Source organism: Thamnophis elegans, chromosome 2 (genome assembly GCF_009769535.1).
Source record: "Thamnophis elegans isolate rThaEle1 chromosome 2, rThaEle1.pri, whole genome shotgun sequence".
Taxonomy (NCBI): Eukaryota; Metazoa; Chordata; class Lepidosauria; order Squamata; family Colubridae; genus Thamnophis; species Thamnophis elegans.
The window spans coordinates 44,846,638-44,863,128 of NC_045542.1; the positions used below are offsets into that span (position 1 = coordinate 44,846,638).

General features: G+C 41.9%; 1 protein-coding gene across 1 annotated transcript in view; it reads left to right on the top strand.

Annotated features, from left to right (window-relative positions):
- The window catches only part of FAAP100 (FA core complex associated protein 100), a 32,712-nt gene that overhangs the window by 644 nt on the left and 15,577 nt on the right, over nt 1-16,491 (top strand). Inside the window, 4 exon segments of the mRNA XM_032212365.1 lie at nt 7,438-7,556; nt 10,032-10,052; nt 10,054-10,824; nt 10,826-10,947. Of these exon segments, the coding sequence (XP_032068256.1) occupies nt 7,438-7,556; nt 10,032-10,052; nt 10,054-10,824; nt 10,826-10,947 (1,033 nt within the window).

The window sequence follows — 16,491 nt, forward strand, 5'->3', positions numbered from 1 at the left end:
TGGGGTGGCTGGAGGAGGCAGAGCCTATAGATCAGTGGTTCCCAACATTTTTTTGGCCATGCCCCACCCTAAGCATCTCTAAAATCCTGATTCCCCCCCCCCCCCCGCCCCCACAATAATTCTTACTTTACTCAAAAAGTGAATTCTACTCATGCAGAGGAAGCCTGAAGGGCCAGTAACTTGATTTAAACAAGGTTCAAATTGTCCCCCCTGTGAGGTATGGGCCCCACATTGGGAACCACTGCTCTAAAGATTATGACAGCAGCAGCATCTTTAAAGTTTGAAAACACCACTATGATAATAATTATAGAATTCTAGTGATCTCAAACCTGATTTAATATCTCTCATCAGGTACGAACAATGCATTGTCTAAGCACTGGAGATAATGACAGTGCAATTCACACTGCATTCCTTTAAGCGCTAGCTTTAAGCTACCTTCCCCAGTCTGACAGCTTCCAGATATATGAAGGTACGATTCCGCTGCTCTGTACTTAGTATATGATGGGATTGTGGTCCAAAGCATTAGCGGATGCTGGGATGGATTAAATCCCACTGATGTATGTCTGCAACAGGTTGCGATATTAAGCTGACCTTGAGTGATCTCAGAAGCAAAGCAGGGTCGTCCCCTGTTTAGTACTGGGATGGGGAACTTCTAGGAAGTTTCAGATCTGTGGACTAGATGGGGAACTTGAAAATGTATTCTACAAGAATGCATTGGCAAACCATTCCATACTGTTGGCAAGAAGGGTGCATGGGTGTACCCCCAAAGAGTCTGTAAATTGAGTTCATTTGGTGGGTAAAAGCTGAAGAGATGCATTCATTTTCATGGTAGCACTGTTTCCAGTTTGTATTTTATTGTGAGTTTTATTCAACCCCATAAATGCTAAAAATAAACATGTTTATACAGCATATGAGCACGAAGCAAATTCTATACAGATCCTACCTTATGTCACTAATCCAATTCTAAATACAGCATTTGAACTAAAAAGAGAAAAAGTAGAGCAGTATTGCAACACAATAATGCTATCCCTAATAGAATGTGAATTTCTTTGCTCTTTCCCTTCAGGAGACTCAAAGAAGTAGTACGGTGGCTTTGGTGGCTTTGTTTAGGAGAATTAGCCCAAGTAGTGACAGAAAGCACATTCTTGCACCAGAAGAAACTGTGTAAAGAAAGCAATAATTGAATGCAATGTACCTTGTGCACAGCTGGGTGATAACTTGGTGCCCTTTGGAAGTTTGGGCTACAAAGTCTCTCATTTATCATATTCGGAGAACTAAATAGTCCAGAACTTCTGTAGAGCACTAGCTAACCTATCCCAGTCATAAAATGTATCCTGACAGTATGGGATCCATTCAGTGATTGGATTGTGACCAGTATTTCTTTTTATCCATGAATTAAGGCGAATATATGTGTCCCACATTTTTTAAATTGTTCATACTTTTAGGATGCTTTCAAAACACACCTGTTTACAATTGCTTGGTTCCTATCGGGGACCAAAACATTTTGCAAATAAGTGCTGGAAGTTGTCTTCCTGCATATGAATTTTTAGGAGAAGAGCAGGCAGTGGGAGGAAATGAAGTTTGCCCTTCATAGTTCTGGATCAGAGCAAATGAAATTTACCGCATTCTCTTTATCCATACAGTTAGTCCCTATGCTACTCCTGACAAAAGTAAAACTTGATCAGAAATAGAGCTGAAACTAGGGCGTTGCGTTTTTCCTTCATCAGTCCCTTGAGCTTCTAATCTGTTAATTTCTTTAAAAAAAAACTAGTCTGCTTCTTAGGAGCAGAGAACAGATGAGTAGAATGCACTGCAAACACATAGCTTGCATGTCTGTGTGTGGGAGGCTTAATAATAAGAGTGGCATAGTAGTTCAGAGAAAGAACCAAAGTGAATGATCCTCTATGGTTAATTCAGACTGGTTTGATGCTTTTGTTTCCTGCCCTCCCAATCACATTATTCTAACCCCAAGATCACCAAGTTCACTCTGCTCTCCCTTCTCCCCTCTTTATCTGGTATTTACATAAATAGTATGCTGGAAACCACAGCTTAATGTTGAAAGACTCCTTAGGTTAGTAATTTTTTTCCTATAAAATGAACAGGCAGGGAGGATGTGTGAGATGCAGAGATGCTCTTAACCATCTAAATCTTTAATTTATACTTTTCTTGTTGGTTTTTTAATATCTTTTTTACCATAGCAACCTTGGTTGTTCTTTATAAGTCACCTACGTGTAGCATCCAATTCTTGACATCAGTCTGTGGTGATTCTTCTCTCTCCCTCCCTTAAAACTGCCCTTACAAATCTGCCTTTTGTCTGTAGAGTAGTCTTGTTGAACTATAAAATGAAGGATATGTTTTCTGTTTGATATATTGTCACAAATGATACATACCGGTATATGAAATGTATTTCCCCTAGATTGCATAGATTTTCCAGTGTTGATTCCTAGAATCTATACCATACCTTCACATATTAAAGCAATGTTTCTGAACCTCAACAATTTAAGGTCGTTGGATTCAATTCCCAGAATTCCCCAGCTGGTAAGCTGGCTGGGGAATTCTGGGAGTTGAAATCGCACACTTGAAATTTACTGATGTTTAGAAACGCTGTATTAAAGGTATCCCTTAGTTTATTCTTTTGATTTTACCTAAGAAGCCTATTTTGACAATAACCAGCTGAACCTTGCACACTTTCCACTCACATAGAGAGATGGGTAACAAATGGGTTAATATGCATATAGATTATTAGGTTCTAAAACAAACGATAAAATACAGACTTTGCAGGGCTTTCTCCATACAGAAATGGTACTCCAGTTCTCTATGCTTATAATACTGTTGCAGTTTTGACTGCAGACAGATGTGTGTGTATTGGGGGCTGCTGCTTGTTCTCTCACTGGCTGAAATGATAGCCCCATCTTAGATATAACATGCCACTTGTTCAGCAACACATCAGCAATAGTTAATGGCTTCATAGGAGGAATGACATGCAAAATAACTTTCTCCTCTTGTTGCAGGGTATGCTTTTAGGTGAAAATAGTAACAACTGCGCATCCTTGAATAAAGAAATAAAACATACAAGCTTTACTTCAGCTTCCATCTAGCTGAGAATGAAACTCCTTTAAATCAAGGAATGTAAAGAAAATGGCTTCAAACTAGAATGTGCCGAGGTGTCTTAAATGATACTCGGAGGTTCCTGGGTCTGATTCTGCACATGGCAGCAAGTCATTACTTGATTTCTTTAGTAGATTTCTATCTGACCATAATCTATCCAACCCTCAGGGCAGTTAGTCCTTCAAGGTAGTCCAGGCAAGAGTACAAGCAGGAGTAATAGCTGTACTTTTATTGTCAGCCTGAACCTATTTCTCCCCTTCCTCTCATTTTAACTCTCCAGGCTCCCAGAAACAGGGAGTAGTTGCTTGTTTCTCCTGACAAAAGCACGGGCCAATTGATAGGGTGCTGCAGTTCTGCCAGTAACCTGTTGCCAAGCACGAAGGTCTTTGTAGATTAACACCCGCACTTTAGTTTGCACACAGAAGCCAATGAGCAGCCAAAGCGGAGCCTGCAGTAACAGAGGCTACGGGCTCCAGTGATGTCTCTGGTGAGCATTTGGTCCGCTGCATTCTCTACCAACGGAAGCTTCCAGATGGTAATTAAAGGCAGCCCTGTGCATTGAGGTAGTTGAGACAGGTGGTGATCCAGCTTGGCTTTTGGAGAGACAGATTTTCAATTTCCCCTTGTTTTGGTTTTCTCTTTTTCCCACATGAAGTTTGTGGCCTCAACGGGTGAACATTACCAGCTTTTCATCGGCATTGAGTTCACGCTTTTGACAACAGTGGCATGAGAGGGGTAAATTGAGGTGAAATTTCTCCCCTTTAATCTATAGGTGGAGAAAAACTTTACCTACTGGATGTTACTTTACTAACTAAGAAGCAGTACCAATACTAACAACAACAACAACAATATCAATAAACTGTATGCTTCGGCCCTCTACAACTGTGATATCTAGCGTTTTCTGTTCCAAATTTCAAATACAGACAGATCGTCATTTGGAACACAACACGCCAGATATCACGGTTGTAGAGGGTCGAAGTGTACAGTTTATTGATATCGCAGTTCCTGGAGATGCCAGAGTCGAAAAAAAGACTAGAAAAAATAATGAAATATGACCTGGCCATCGAAACTACACGGCTATAGATAAAACATGTAACATTGATACCAGTGGTGGGTTTCAAAAATTTTTGGAACTCTTCTGTAGGTGTGGCCTGCTTTCCGGATCCACTGGTGGAACCTTTTCTAACCGGTTCGGTAGATTTGATGAACTGGTTCTACTGAATAAGTGCGAACTGGTTGGAACCCACCTCTGAGTGATACCCATTGTCATTGGGGCACTTGGTACCATGTCCAAGAATTTTAAAATACATCAACAAATTGCAGCTTCCTGCAATAACACCAGTGGAACTGCAAAAACTGTGCTGCTCGGAACATTTTATATTTTAAGAAGGTACTTGGTTGATACCTAGGACACTGACGACAAACTGTATCAACAGTCAATGGTATTCGTGATGCATTTTGAATGTTCAGTTGGCTGAGTTTCATGTTTAATGAATAAAGTATAATAATAATAATAATAATAATTCATATACAAACAGACAAAAATACTGGCGCATAATACTTCAGACATAACACTGGTTGAGAAAAATAAGGTTACAATCATAGACATTGCAATACCAGGTGATAGCAGGTTCGATGAGAAGGAATATGAAAAAATCGCGAAATACCAGGACTTAAAAATCAAAATTCAGCGATTATGGCACAAACCAGCAGTGGTAATTCCAGTGGTAACTGGCACACTCGTGCTATTCCAAAAGCACTGGAATTACATTTAAAACAGTTAAAAATTGACAAAATCACCATCAGTCAAATGCAAAAAGCTGCACTGCTTGGATCCGCACGCATATTACGAAAATACGTTACAACGTCCTAGAGCCCTGGGTGGGCCCGACTAGTAATCAATGCCAAATCCAGCGAAACAACTGGCCGCTGTGATACAATTTAATAATATAATAATATAATAATAATAATAATACCACCACCACCACACCACCACCATCAGGTTGAGAAGGTTTTAGAGAATGAGAAAGTCAAGATCTTGTGGGACTTCAGAATCCAGACTGACAGACACTTGGCCCACAACACACCTGATAAATAGTTGAAAAGAAAAAGTATGGTTCATTGACATTGCAATATGAATGTTGCCTATTTTAAAGTGTTGTTTTGTCTATTTATCCCCCTTCCCTTGTTTATTGTAAGCCGCCCGGAGTCCTTCGGGAGTGGGCAGCATACAAGACCAATAAACTAAACTAAACTAAACTAAACTAACTAAACTAATACCTCGAGATGCACGAATTAAAGATAAACAGCAAGAAAAAATCACAAAGTACCAGGACTTGCAAATTGAAGTTGAGCGACTGTGGAAAAAGAAATCGTGTGTTGTCCCGATTGTATTTGGAGCCTTTGGAGCAATACCTAAAGGGCTACCTCGCTATTTGGAAATTTTAAATTTATCAGACTTGAACATTCTGATTCTACAAAAACCACCCTACTTGGAACAGCTTATATCCTCTGACGTTACCTTAACGGTTCCTAGGTCCTTGTATAGGACTTGAGCTGTTTTTTTTTTTGTTTTTTTTAAAGTGGTAATTTTTATTTTATTTCTTTAAAAAAAAACACAAATATTTCATCATTTGTCAATCATTAAGACATTGAAGTACAATTTTTTTTGTGTTTGCCCCTCCATCCCCTCCACCCCCCACACCCCCCCCCTCCTCCTTCCCCCTCCCCCGACTTCCCAGAACCCGTACACGGTATGGATTTTTAACTAACACAGTCTAAAATCTATTGAGAAAAAAGAAATAAAGAAATTAATGACATTCTACATTGACCTTAGCTTCTTCTTACTGAACTAACCTTTTAAACCGTTTAAATCATTTCTGATCTTAAGCATAGGCTAACTGGAATTTCTTGGGTCCCGTATTTATTTTGTATATAGTCAATCCATTTTTTCCAGTCTCGTTTATATATCTCATTTGAATGATCTTTGAGATATGCCGATATTTTAGCCATCTCGGCTAAGTTTGTTACTTTCAATGTCCATTCTTGGATTGTAGGCAAGTCTTCCTTCTTCCAATATTGCGCCACCAACAGTCTTGCTGCAGTTATCAGGTGCAGAATCAAATTAGTCCTCTACCACTGTAAAGTCAGTACATATACCTAGTAAAAATAACTGAGGAGTAAAATTTATCCTTCTTTTAAAAATATTTTGCATGACCCACCATATTTTTATCCAGAATGCGTAACCTTTTGGCAGGTCCCCATATATGATAATATGTACGATCGAGAGAACCACACCTCCAACATTTAGGCTGTACATTCGGATACATAGAAGCCAACTTTTTAGGATCTAAATGCCATCTATAGAACATCTTGTAAAAATTTTCTCTCAGATTTGAGCTTGTGTAAATTTCACATTTCTTACCCAGATGCTTCCCATGTATCCAACATTATTGGTTCCTCAATATTTTGAGCCCATTTTATCATACAATCTTTAACTAATTCTGTTTCCGAATCCATCTGTATTAATACATTATATCCTCTTTATATGCATTAGGACTTGAGCTGTTGAGGTACCAACCAGCCCCAAAGGCTGTGAATCTCACCAAAGATTAAATACATAATTAATAGATAAATTTAATGGTGTAAAGGACTCTTACTTCCTGTAATGAAATAATTGTCAAATGCCAGAGTAAGGTTGTAGGTAGATCTCCTTTAATGATTATTTATTTAGTGACCATTCAAAATTATGACAGTTGAAAAAGTAACGGTTCTCACATTTATGCCTCTCACAGCATCCCCATGGTCACATGATCAGATTAGAGTACTTTGCAACTGGGGGCGGTGGTTGACCGGGATGCTCTGACTAGTGTCAGAGCATCCCACAGTCATGTGATTGTCATTTGCACACTTAGTAGTTCTCCTCCTGACAAGCAGAGTCCAATTATGGAGCCAGCAGTAAAATTGCAAGTCAGTCATGTGGTGTCTCACTTAATGACTGGCAGAAGTGAGGGAGGGAGTTCATTGTGGTTATGTTGTTTTCCTTGACAACCCTGTTGCTTAGCAACTAAAGAGGACTGTTTCTAGTTTGATAGTAAATAATGCGCACTTTGGTTTATCTGGAACCAAAGCAGATTTTATTAGGGAAGGTCTTCCCTGCTCATTCTAGTGCTACTGATGACCAGCTGGATATGTATTTATGTGCCCAGTCTTCCTGTGAGGGCTAATGTGAGTCTATAAACCAGAAAATGGGCTGTAAAGATGTCTGCTAATGCATTATTTTACCTTCCTGAAGGCTTTTTGCGATCCTCCTTCCTGTTTTCTTCCTAGGCTGTCTACAGGTTTCCTGATCAAGTCTGGCATGTGGAACTCTTGCCCCTCCACCATCAGCTGTATATTCTCTGTGCTGGAGTTGGCATTTATTGCGTGTCCTTGGACTATCAAAGCAGGTGAGGGCTGGAATGTGATTGCATTAAGTGTTTCATGCTTCCTCACTTGCCTAAAATTCTTGAATTGAAGGCTGGAGTGATCACATAGACTAGGACATAGAATAATAGGGTTGGAAGGGGCCTTGAGGGTCTTCTGCTCAAGCAGGATGCCCTATACCATTCCAGACAAATGGTTGTCCAGTCTTTTCTTGAAAATCCCCAGTAATAGAGCATCCGTAATTGGATGTAAGGATAGGATAAGATGGGATATAGCATAGAATAGGATATAGGTTATAGGATGTGGGATATAGGATAGGATATGTCTGATATGTTGTCCAGATGTGGCCAATAGAACCTCTGTTGAACCCATGTAGGTCAGATAATGCCAGTTAATGGGCTGAATTTCTATGACTCGTAGAGTTGTCTGATTGGGAGCTTTGGGAATGATCTTGCTGTCGATGGCATCTAACTTCTGATGCTTATAATAGAGTATGAGGATGGGGTATGTATGCAAAAGTGGGATATGAAGGAAATAAGTGGCATCTCTAAAGTAGCAGGAGGGAGAAGTTGGATTCTTTGGAGAATGCAGGGTGTTTCCAAAGGGCTGGGAGTCATGGGCATGAGGAACAAAGGCAAGGATATCTTACATTAGAAGAACAGAAGATTGTTGAAGTTGCAATACATGGGGGTGGGAAGGAATATGACATTTTCAAGACATACCACTCATCCATCTCTGTTACTAGATTCTGGGCCAAAAGCAATTTCCAAACCATGTTCAAGAGCCAAGAAACAGGGTAATAAACACATCTTGGTATGACTAGACATGTGTCACCAAAAGCAGCTCTCTGGGTAGAAGTTTGGTAAAAGCTGAATATTTATGGCAAAAGATCTTTTACACGCTTCTCTGTGTCAGTCCTGTATTTAGGGGATGTTTTTATTAACGAAAATGTGATCTTAAACAAGGGATATCACCCATATCCTGAAGCCCAGATCCCCAAGAATGAGCAACAAACCCATCTTGCCCAATGTTATAGACCTAGATTTCTGTCAATCAGTTAATCAGAATAGAGCCGGAAGGGACTTTGGAAGTCTTCTAGTCAAACCCCCTGCAGGAAACCCTAGTGACTGTCCAGCCTCTTCTTAAAAACCTCCAGTGATGAAGCACCTACAGCTTTTGACGGCAAGCTGTTTCACAGGTTAATTGTTCTCACTGTTAGGAAGTTTCCCCTAGACACATGGGGAGGTTATCAAAAGATGGAATCCTGAACATTGATTAGAACAGAGGTCTTCAAACTTGGCAACTTTAAGACTTGTGGACTTCAACTCCCAGAATTCTCCAGCCAGCATAGCTCCTGGACTAGAATCTTGGCATTGTGGAAATCAAGGTTTGTCTTTTCCTTCCCCCACCATGCTTGCATGGGTAGTATCTGTTGGGCAGGGTTGAGCATCAAGTTTTAGCAACCATTGTCTAGACCAGTATTTGTTAAAGTGTGCTCTGAGGACCTCTGGAGATCCACCAAGACTCTCTCAGGCTCTGCGAAATCAAAATTATTTGCCAAATATTAAAGTTATTTGCAAAACTTTAAAGCAATGTCACTCTTCTCATTTTTTTTCTTTGTTAAAAATAGATATTTTCTCCATGAAAAAATGACATCAATATCAACAACATTGTTATTTTTACATGATTCGATGAATATATATTTCATGAATGTGTCCGATTTAATTTTTAATACGGTAAATATTGATAGATAAATTCCATAAAAATTATAAGCTGTTTTGAGATTCTCTCTAACTTTTAAGCACAGGACAAAATTCTAAGAACAAAAAGTTTAAGAAACACTGGTCTAGACAACAGATTTCCTGATGATTTTCTGGAAACTGTGATTAGCATCTTCAGAGGCAGGATAACCATTCAAAACATCTGGTGAAACATCAGGAAATTGGTTGTCTAGACCATGATAATTAAACCCTGAAGCTCAACACCTTCCTGAGGTTGCCTTTCCTTATCTAGCAAAACTGTTAATACAGTCATACAGCACGTGCAAACAGCAGCTTCACACCTTGCGGCTTTTAATGGAGACTGGGTCAAGGGGAGCATTCAAATCTCCCTTCCAGTCCCATTGACCCAGATAACACATCTCCTCTAATGTAGCCTACAGGAATACATTAGACATCTGCAGGGAGCCCTATTCTTGGCTCTCATATCTAGATTGTCCCTTGGCTGTTTGTGTGTGTTTCTCTGCCATTCATTCTTTTGCCATTCTTTTCCAGGTTCCAAGCAGCTTAAAAAGAATTCTTATAGGCAAAAAATAAAAAAAAAAATTAAAGGGCTGGAACTTCCCTCCAGAGCTGTCATTCTGTCCATCTTAATCCAGCTCTCCCCATTCTTGACTCCAGCTCAGCGAAGCAAGATGCTAAACCTTGTGATTTGCCAGCGCTATTTCCGGGTTTTCTCCCTTTGGCTACTCTGAGAGGTTTTTCTTGTTTGCTTTGAAGGTTAGTGAAGCAGACGGATGGGGGAAAGCGACTACTTTTCCAGCATCTTCCCCATGGGCTGTGATGCCTGCGCTCTCCCTGATGCCACACTTTGCACCTTCACTCTGCTCAATGATGTCTTGGTCACCCTTTCCCAAGTCCGAGAGAAGTGGTGCATGAATCTCCACAAGCTCCCAAGCCCTGAAGCCCAGGAGAAATTGCCACATCAGCCAGTCAGCCACGTGGAGATCACCACCAGCACAAGCAACGATGGTGACATGTCTTTAGCCCACTTCCTCCCAGTACTGTGTTGTGCATCTGCTCCTGGCGCCAGTGACCATTGGGAGGGGCTTCGCCATTCTGGGGGGTTTGTGCTGGAGGAACCCCTCTTCAGCCTCCTTTTCGGTGTAGACGCTGCCATGCTGGATTCTCCCATGATCCTCTGTGGCTTCCCCGATGGGCAGTTGTGTTCAGTGCCTTTGAAGGCCCTGAACCCGCCTGGAGACCACGGCTGGGAAGACTCGCCCGTCAAGATCCTTCATCATCTGGAGGAGCCAGTGGTTTTCATTGGGGCCCTGAGGACTGAACGGAAATCTCCCGATGCAGAGGAGCATCCAGGCTTGGGTTGTGACTGTGTTGTGGCTTTGGGACACTATGGCAAAATGGTCGCCATCAAGGCCTCTCAAGGAGAAGAAGTCAAAGTCCCAGAGCTGCGGGAGTATTATCTGCAAGGGCCAGTTCTGTGTGCAGCCTGCAGCGGGGGAAGCTGCATGTACTACAGCACCCATTCTGACATCTATGCAGTTGACTTGGACAGCAACACCTGAGGCTGAAAAAGTGGAGGCTCCAGCAGGGACCCTTCCTTCAGCTGTGTCGCCTGCCAGCTTGAGTATCTGCAGTGTGGTGGCGCTTTCCTTATCTTCCCGGGAGTCAGAAGGTATTAGACCATCAGAACAGGTCTACAATCTGGAACGGTAGAGTAATCCTATCTACTGTGTTTCCCCGAAAATAAGACAGGGTCTTATTTTCTTTTGATCCCTTTGGCCTTATTTTCAGGGACGTCTTATAATTTTTGAGGTGCAGGAGGCAGCGAGAGTGGTCACCTCATGGCTGCTGCTGTGTTGCAACATTTTTGGGGCGGGCTTATTTTCAGGGGAGGGTTTATTTTAGTGCATGCGCTCAAAAGCCCAATTGGCCTTATTATCTGGGGAGGACTTATTTTCAGGGAAACAGGGTGCATGAAGTTCTTGTCTGGATACATCCTATTGAACCTATTAGTACAGGTAGGCCTTGACCAGTCACTTAGCAACCATTCAAAATTATAACCTGGAAAGGGACTTAGGACCTAATGGCAGTTCTGACAGTTGCACCCACCCATCCCCCTGGTTATGAGGCAGGACATCGGGCGTTTGGCAATATGGAAAACAGCCTTCATGGCTGTTTGCAGTGTCCTGCAGTCACGTGACCGTGCTTTACGATGGTTTTGCTGAAAACCACCACTTCCAGGTTTTGGCAAAACTGTGCCATAGCAAACAAGGGGTTCGCTTGATGACCACAGCGTTCACACTTAGGACTGCCATGTTTGCTTAATGACCACTGGGGGGAAAAAACCTGTAAAATTGCATCAGTCACAAATAGTTTTATGATCATTACAATTTACAAACATAACAAGAAGGCCCCACTATGGTTTTAAATGTAGAACTACCTGCAGTAAATTATGAAGAGAAGCAAATAAGACAGGAGGAAATAATGGTGTGGACAGACTGTATCTTGACCCAGGCTCGAGTGCTGATTCATATTTACACTTCTTTTGCTGAAAATGAATTTGTCCATGCTACAGATAGTCCTCAATCTATGGCCACAATTGAGTCCCATATTTCTATTGGTAAGCAAGACAACGATTGTGAGTTTTGTCCCATTTTACGATCTTTCTTGCCACGGTGGTTAAATGAATCCCTGCAGCTGTTAAGTTAGTAAAATGGTTGTTAAGTGAATCTGGCTGTGAAAAGTGTGAAAAACAGTCATGTCACTTTTTCCAGTGCCATAGTAACTTCAGTTTGTCGAGAACTACCTGTATTACCTCAGAACAAACGAGGATCACATCCAGAAAAGCTCAAGAGAGGATTTTCTTTAACGCTGATCTTTTCTTAGGCCCAAAATGACCTTTAGGAAAAAGAAAAAAAACACCTTTTGTCTCTCCCTAGGTTGGCCAGGATAGCAACCAAGTGTATTACTGCATTGGGTTTGTGAGGTGGCTACATGAAAGAAGAAAGTTGTGTGCTCCTTTGTTCCAACATGCGTCAAATAATCCCTGAGCTGCAGACTTCAGTCAGGAGGCAGAGATCCCTAGTCAATCCACCCTTCAGCCTTCAGTGGTATTGCTGAAGGACCTTGGCAGTCATTTTAAGATTTTGTCTGAGATTGGGCAATGTTCGTGTCCAAGGCCACCTTGAGCAGCTTCCACAGCAAAACACAGTGGCACCAAAGTCTGGTCTTATCTAGCCAAGAAGGTCATCGCACAAATGTTCCCATGATACAATTACATCCCAATGTTTGACACAGTAGATAAATTGCAGCAGGGGAGAGAAGTTATCAGTACCAATGTGTGGTCATTTATCCCCACGGTCATTTGGTGGCAGCTACAGCTCATGATCATATAAAGGGGGCAATTACAGGTAGTCCTCAACGTACAACCACAATGGTGTCCATAATTTGCATTGCGAAGCACGATACTTATCAAGTCAGTTGTGCCCCATTGGACAGCCTTTTTTGCTACCATTGTTAAATGAATCACTGCAGTTATTAAGTGAATCATACGGTTGTTAAGTGAATCTGGCTTTCCCCGTTGACGTTGCTTGTTGGAAACCGGCTGGGAAGTTTACAAATGGTGACCCACATAATTGTGGGAGAGTGTGCAGTTGTCATAAAATACATGTCGATTGCCAAGAGACCAAATTTTGATCACAGACCATGGGGATGCTGCTACATTTGTAAGTGTAAAAACCAGTCAGAAGTCACTTTTTGCAGTGTCATTGTAAACTTCAAATGGTCACTGAACAAATGGTTGTAAGTCGAGGATTACCTTTATGTTGTCTACGCAAATAAGATTCTCCAGTTTTTCCCCTCTTAGAGGACTAAAAGTTCTCAAGGTTTCTCTGTCCCGCCTCCTTTTTTTTAAATGATATCACACTCTTCAGGTCTTAGAGGTAGCGCACCTCCAGCATATTCCCCAAGGATGCCAGTGTGCCTGCGGGCATTTTCTCATTTGCCTTAAGACTTCATATTCTTTATAAGCTTTTCCATTTTTTAATAAACAAGGGGATTAATGGAAAACTGATTGAGGGAGGGTGGTGGTGGTTTTTTTTAAAGGGAAGCTGGCATGCTGTAATGTGATATCACAGGCTCCAGAATACAGCATGATCATTTCCAGAAACGTCTCCAGGCTCCAAAAGAACTATTTTTTTAAAAAAATAAAAGTATACGTGGCTGTAGCCTCTTATCTAGCTACCCATAAAAATGACAGAAGTAAGTAAGGGTTCATAGAGTGCAGTCTGCAGGAGGAAGAGCTGGCATACTGGTAAATTGGTGCTTTGTAACCAGTTAGTTCCCCGTGCAGCTATTTTGTGAACGGGCAGGTTGCCCAACTCGCAGGATGTTCACTAAATTTCAAATCTGCCGTCATCCACTCAAGGCTAAGAGAGCCTTAGCTTCTATTCTGATTGGAGACTCAGGTGCAGCGTTCCACTTCAAAACGGCGGAAGGCATTCTACCGTGTTTCAGAAACCGTCATCTGAGGGGCAGCAAACTGAATTATAACTAGATATGGCTCTGTGGCCTTAGATTGCCTAGCCCTAGCCCTGCTAAAAAGTTCATTTATTTATATCCTGACTTCCATTATTTTATAAACAACTCAAAGTGTGAAGATACTTAATTCTCCTTCCTTCTCCTATTTTCCCCCACAACAACCCACCCATGAGGTGAATTGGGCTGAGAAAGAGTCACACAACTGGTTTTCAAGCCTAAGGCCAGACTAGAACTCACCATCTTCTAGTTTCCCACCCTGGTGCCTTAATCACTGGACCGAATTGAACTCTTTGTCCCTTTTCCTACTCCCTCTCCTTGTTAAGACCATTTTCTGTGGCTTGTTCCTATCATACTTGTCCAGTCAGACAGGGATGTCTTGATTTGAGGTGAAGGAGTTCAGCCCTTGTAGCTTTGGGGAAAGGCTGTATGGTCATTATATACTACCATGTGATACTTTCTTGTTTCGGGCTTTTGCACAGGGAAAAGCTTGCACCAACTCAGCCCCATCAAGAAAACAGGAGGGTGGAACTCTAGTTCAAGAGCTCTGCCTCCTTTCAGCAAAATGGCTCTGAAATGCCTGTAACCTGGGGAAGCTAAGCAGTTCGCTGTTCGCCCCCTTTTCTTCCTTTCTTGTGCAAAACATCTGCATTGTGCTTTCTCGCCATGGCAAAGGCATTCAGATCCTGCATGCAGGAAACAGACTTCCTTTCTAGCAAGGATTGGTGGAGGACATTTGTCTCCCCCTTGAACACGAAGGAGAGGGAAAGTGGTGGTGGGGGTTGCTGCAGCTACCAAAACGGTTTTAGGAAGCAAATGACTTTGCACCCTTCCTTGCCATAACCGGGGTATTTGGCAGGTATGGTGGAAAGGCCTTGTCTAAAGTTGCTGCGCTATTATTTTGGAGAGAGAAAAAAGAAAATGGATAAGAAAGAAGCAAGCAAGGAAACTGAGAATGTTTTGTTTGTATGGACAAATTGTAGTGGTGGTGAAGCCGTTTCTGAAAGTAGCAAGGAGGAGATTTAGAATTATACAGCATATGAGAAGCTGACTATCTGGCCCACTATAAGCTTTATTTTTAGTGCTGCTTTAATTCCTGAGCTGCTAATAGACTTTTTCTCCTTCAACCTTCTTTACATGCTAATGGATCCAGCAGCAAGTTTTATTTAAAAGACTCTATTCAGGAAGTCCAATTTTCAGGGCAATCCCAGATCTTGTTGTGGGAGGTCAGTTGTCACTGTACCTCTTCCTTTCCCCAGGGGCTCTTTCTTCAGTTTCTGAACCCTAATTACTTGCATTTTAGGATGAAATTGTTCTATTTGGAAGGGTCATTAGCAAGTAAAATGACGCGTTTGACTAGGATAAGGATTCCGGAAGGGAACTTACCTAGATATTCAGTTGCCCTTCTCTCTCTTCCTGAAAGGAGGTTTTCTTCTTGCCGCTTGCCTGATTTTGTTGTTCTCCCCCCAACTTTCAGTATCATCCCACACTTTGATCTTTTGTGAGGGAAGATGGTCTGTCCGTCTATCTGTGGTATCAACTGTATCTTTCTAATTTATATCCCATCTTTATTGTGTTTATAAACAACTCAAGGCCAGCGAAATATCTAATGTTCCTTCTTCCTCCTAATTTCCCCCAACAACCCTGTGAGGTGGCTTGGGCTGAAAAAGAGCGTGGCCCAAGGTCACCCAGCTGGCTTTCATGTCTGAACTCTCAGTTTCCCAGTTCTATATGAAGCATTGGCCTATGGAAAGGGCAGGGTGCCTGCCTGGCAGCAAACAGCTGGCATCATGCTTTTGAGTGAGAAATGATGAAGGAGGAGGAGGAGAAGCAGCCATCGTTTTCTTCTGCTGCCTTTTCTTTGGTCAGCCCTGAGTTTGCTGTGTTTCTTTTTCACTCTTCAAGCCTCTCCTGGGGCCACCGATTTTCTCTGCCGCCTGGGGTGGTGGGAGTCTACTATGGCTTCAAGTGTGGCTGTGACTGAAGTTAATTTCTGTGCACAGAAATTGATATTAGCTCTTTCCAGGACAGCAATGGCCTTCTTGCAGTTCTTCCTGCAGGTTGAGAAGAGTTTTCCATAGGCAACCCAAATCCAGGCTATGCCACTATCCATATACCTACAACATACCCAATAAACTTTTTATTCCCCATTACCTCTTTAATTCTCCTATGATCTCCTTTGCCCCTGTTCGACTTCCTCCCTCTGATGCAAATACTTTCTATTCTCAGTCCCCTTTCCAACTTACTTTTATCTTTTTCCTGTATAGGTGGGCAGGTTTCCAGATAAAACACTGTGCTGTAGCCACCTGCTGCTTTATTGTAATAATGTGGCGGAGCTGTGGTTTAATTGGCAACATGCCTGCTTCTCTTCTCTCTTTTGTGAAAAGGAAAGACTTTTGAATATCTGGTGCGGCAGGGATATTGAAAGGCATGTGCACAGACAGAGAACTGTGGAATTTCAGCTTTTTGTTGCATCCTGAAAGCTGTGTTCCAAATGCTGGTTACATTGCCCATTCCTTCCCTCTCTAAGGCCGTGTAATCATCCCCTCCAAACCAGCATAGTTGTTCCAGAGCATTTATAGTCAACGTTTCTAGGACAGTGTTTTCAAACTTGGCAGCTTTAAGACGTGTGAACTTCAACTCCCAGAATTCCCTAGCCAGCATGTTTGCCTGTTTGGAA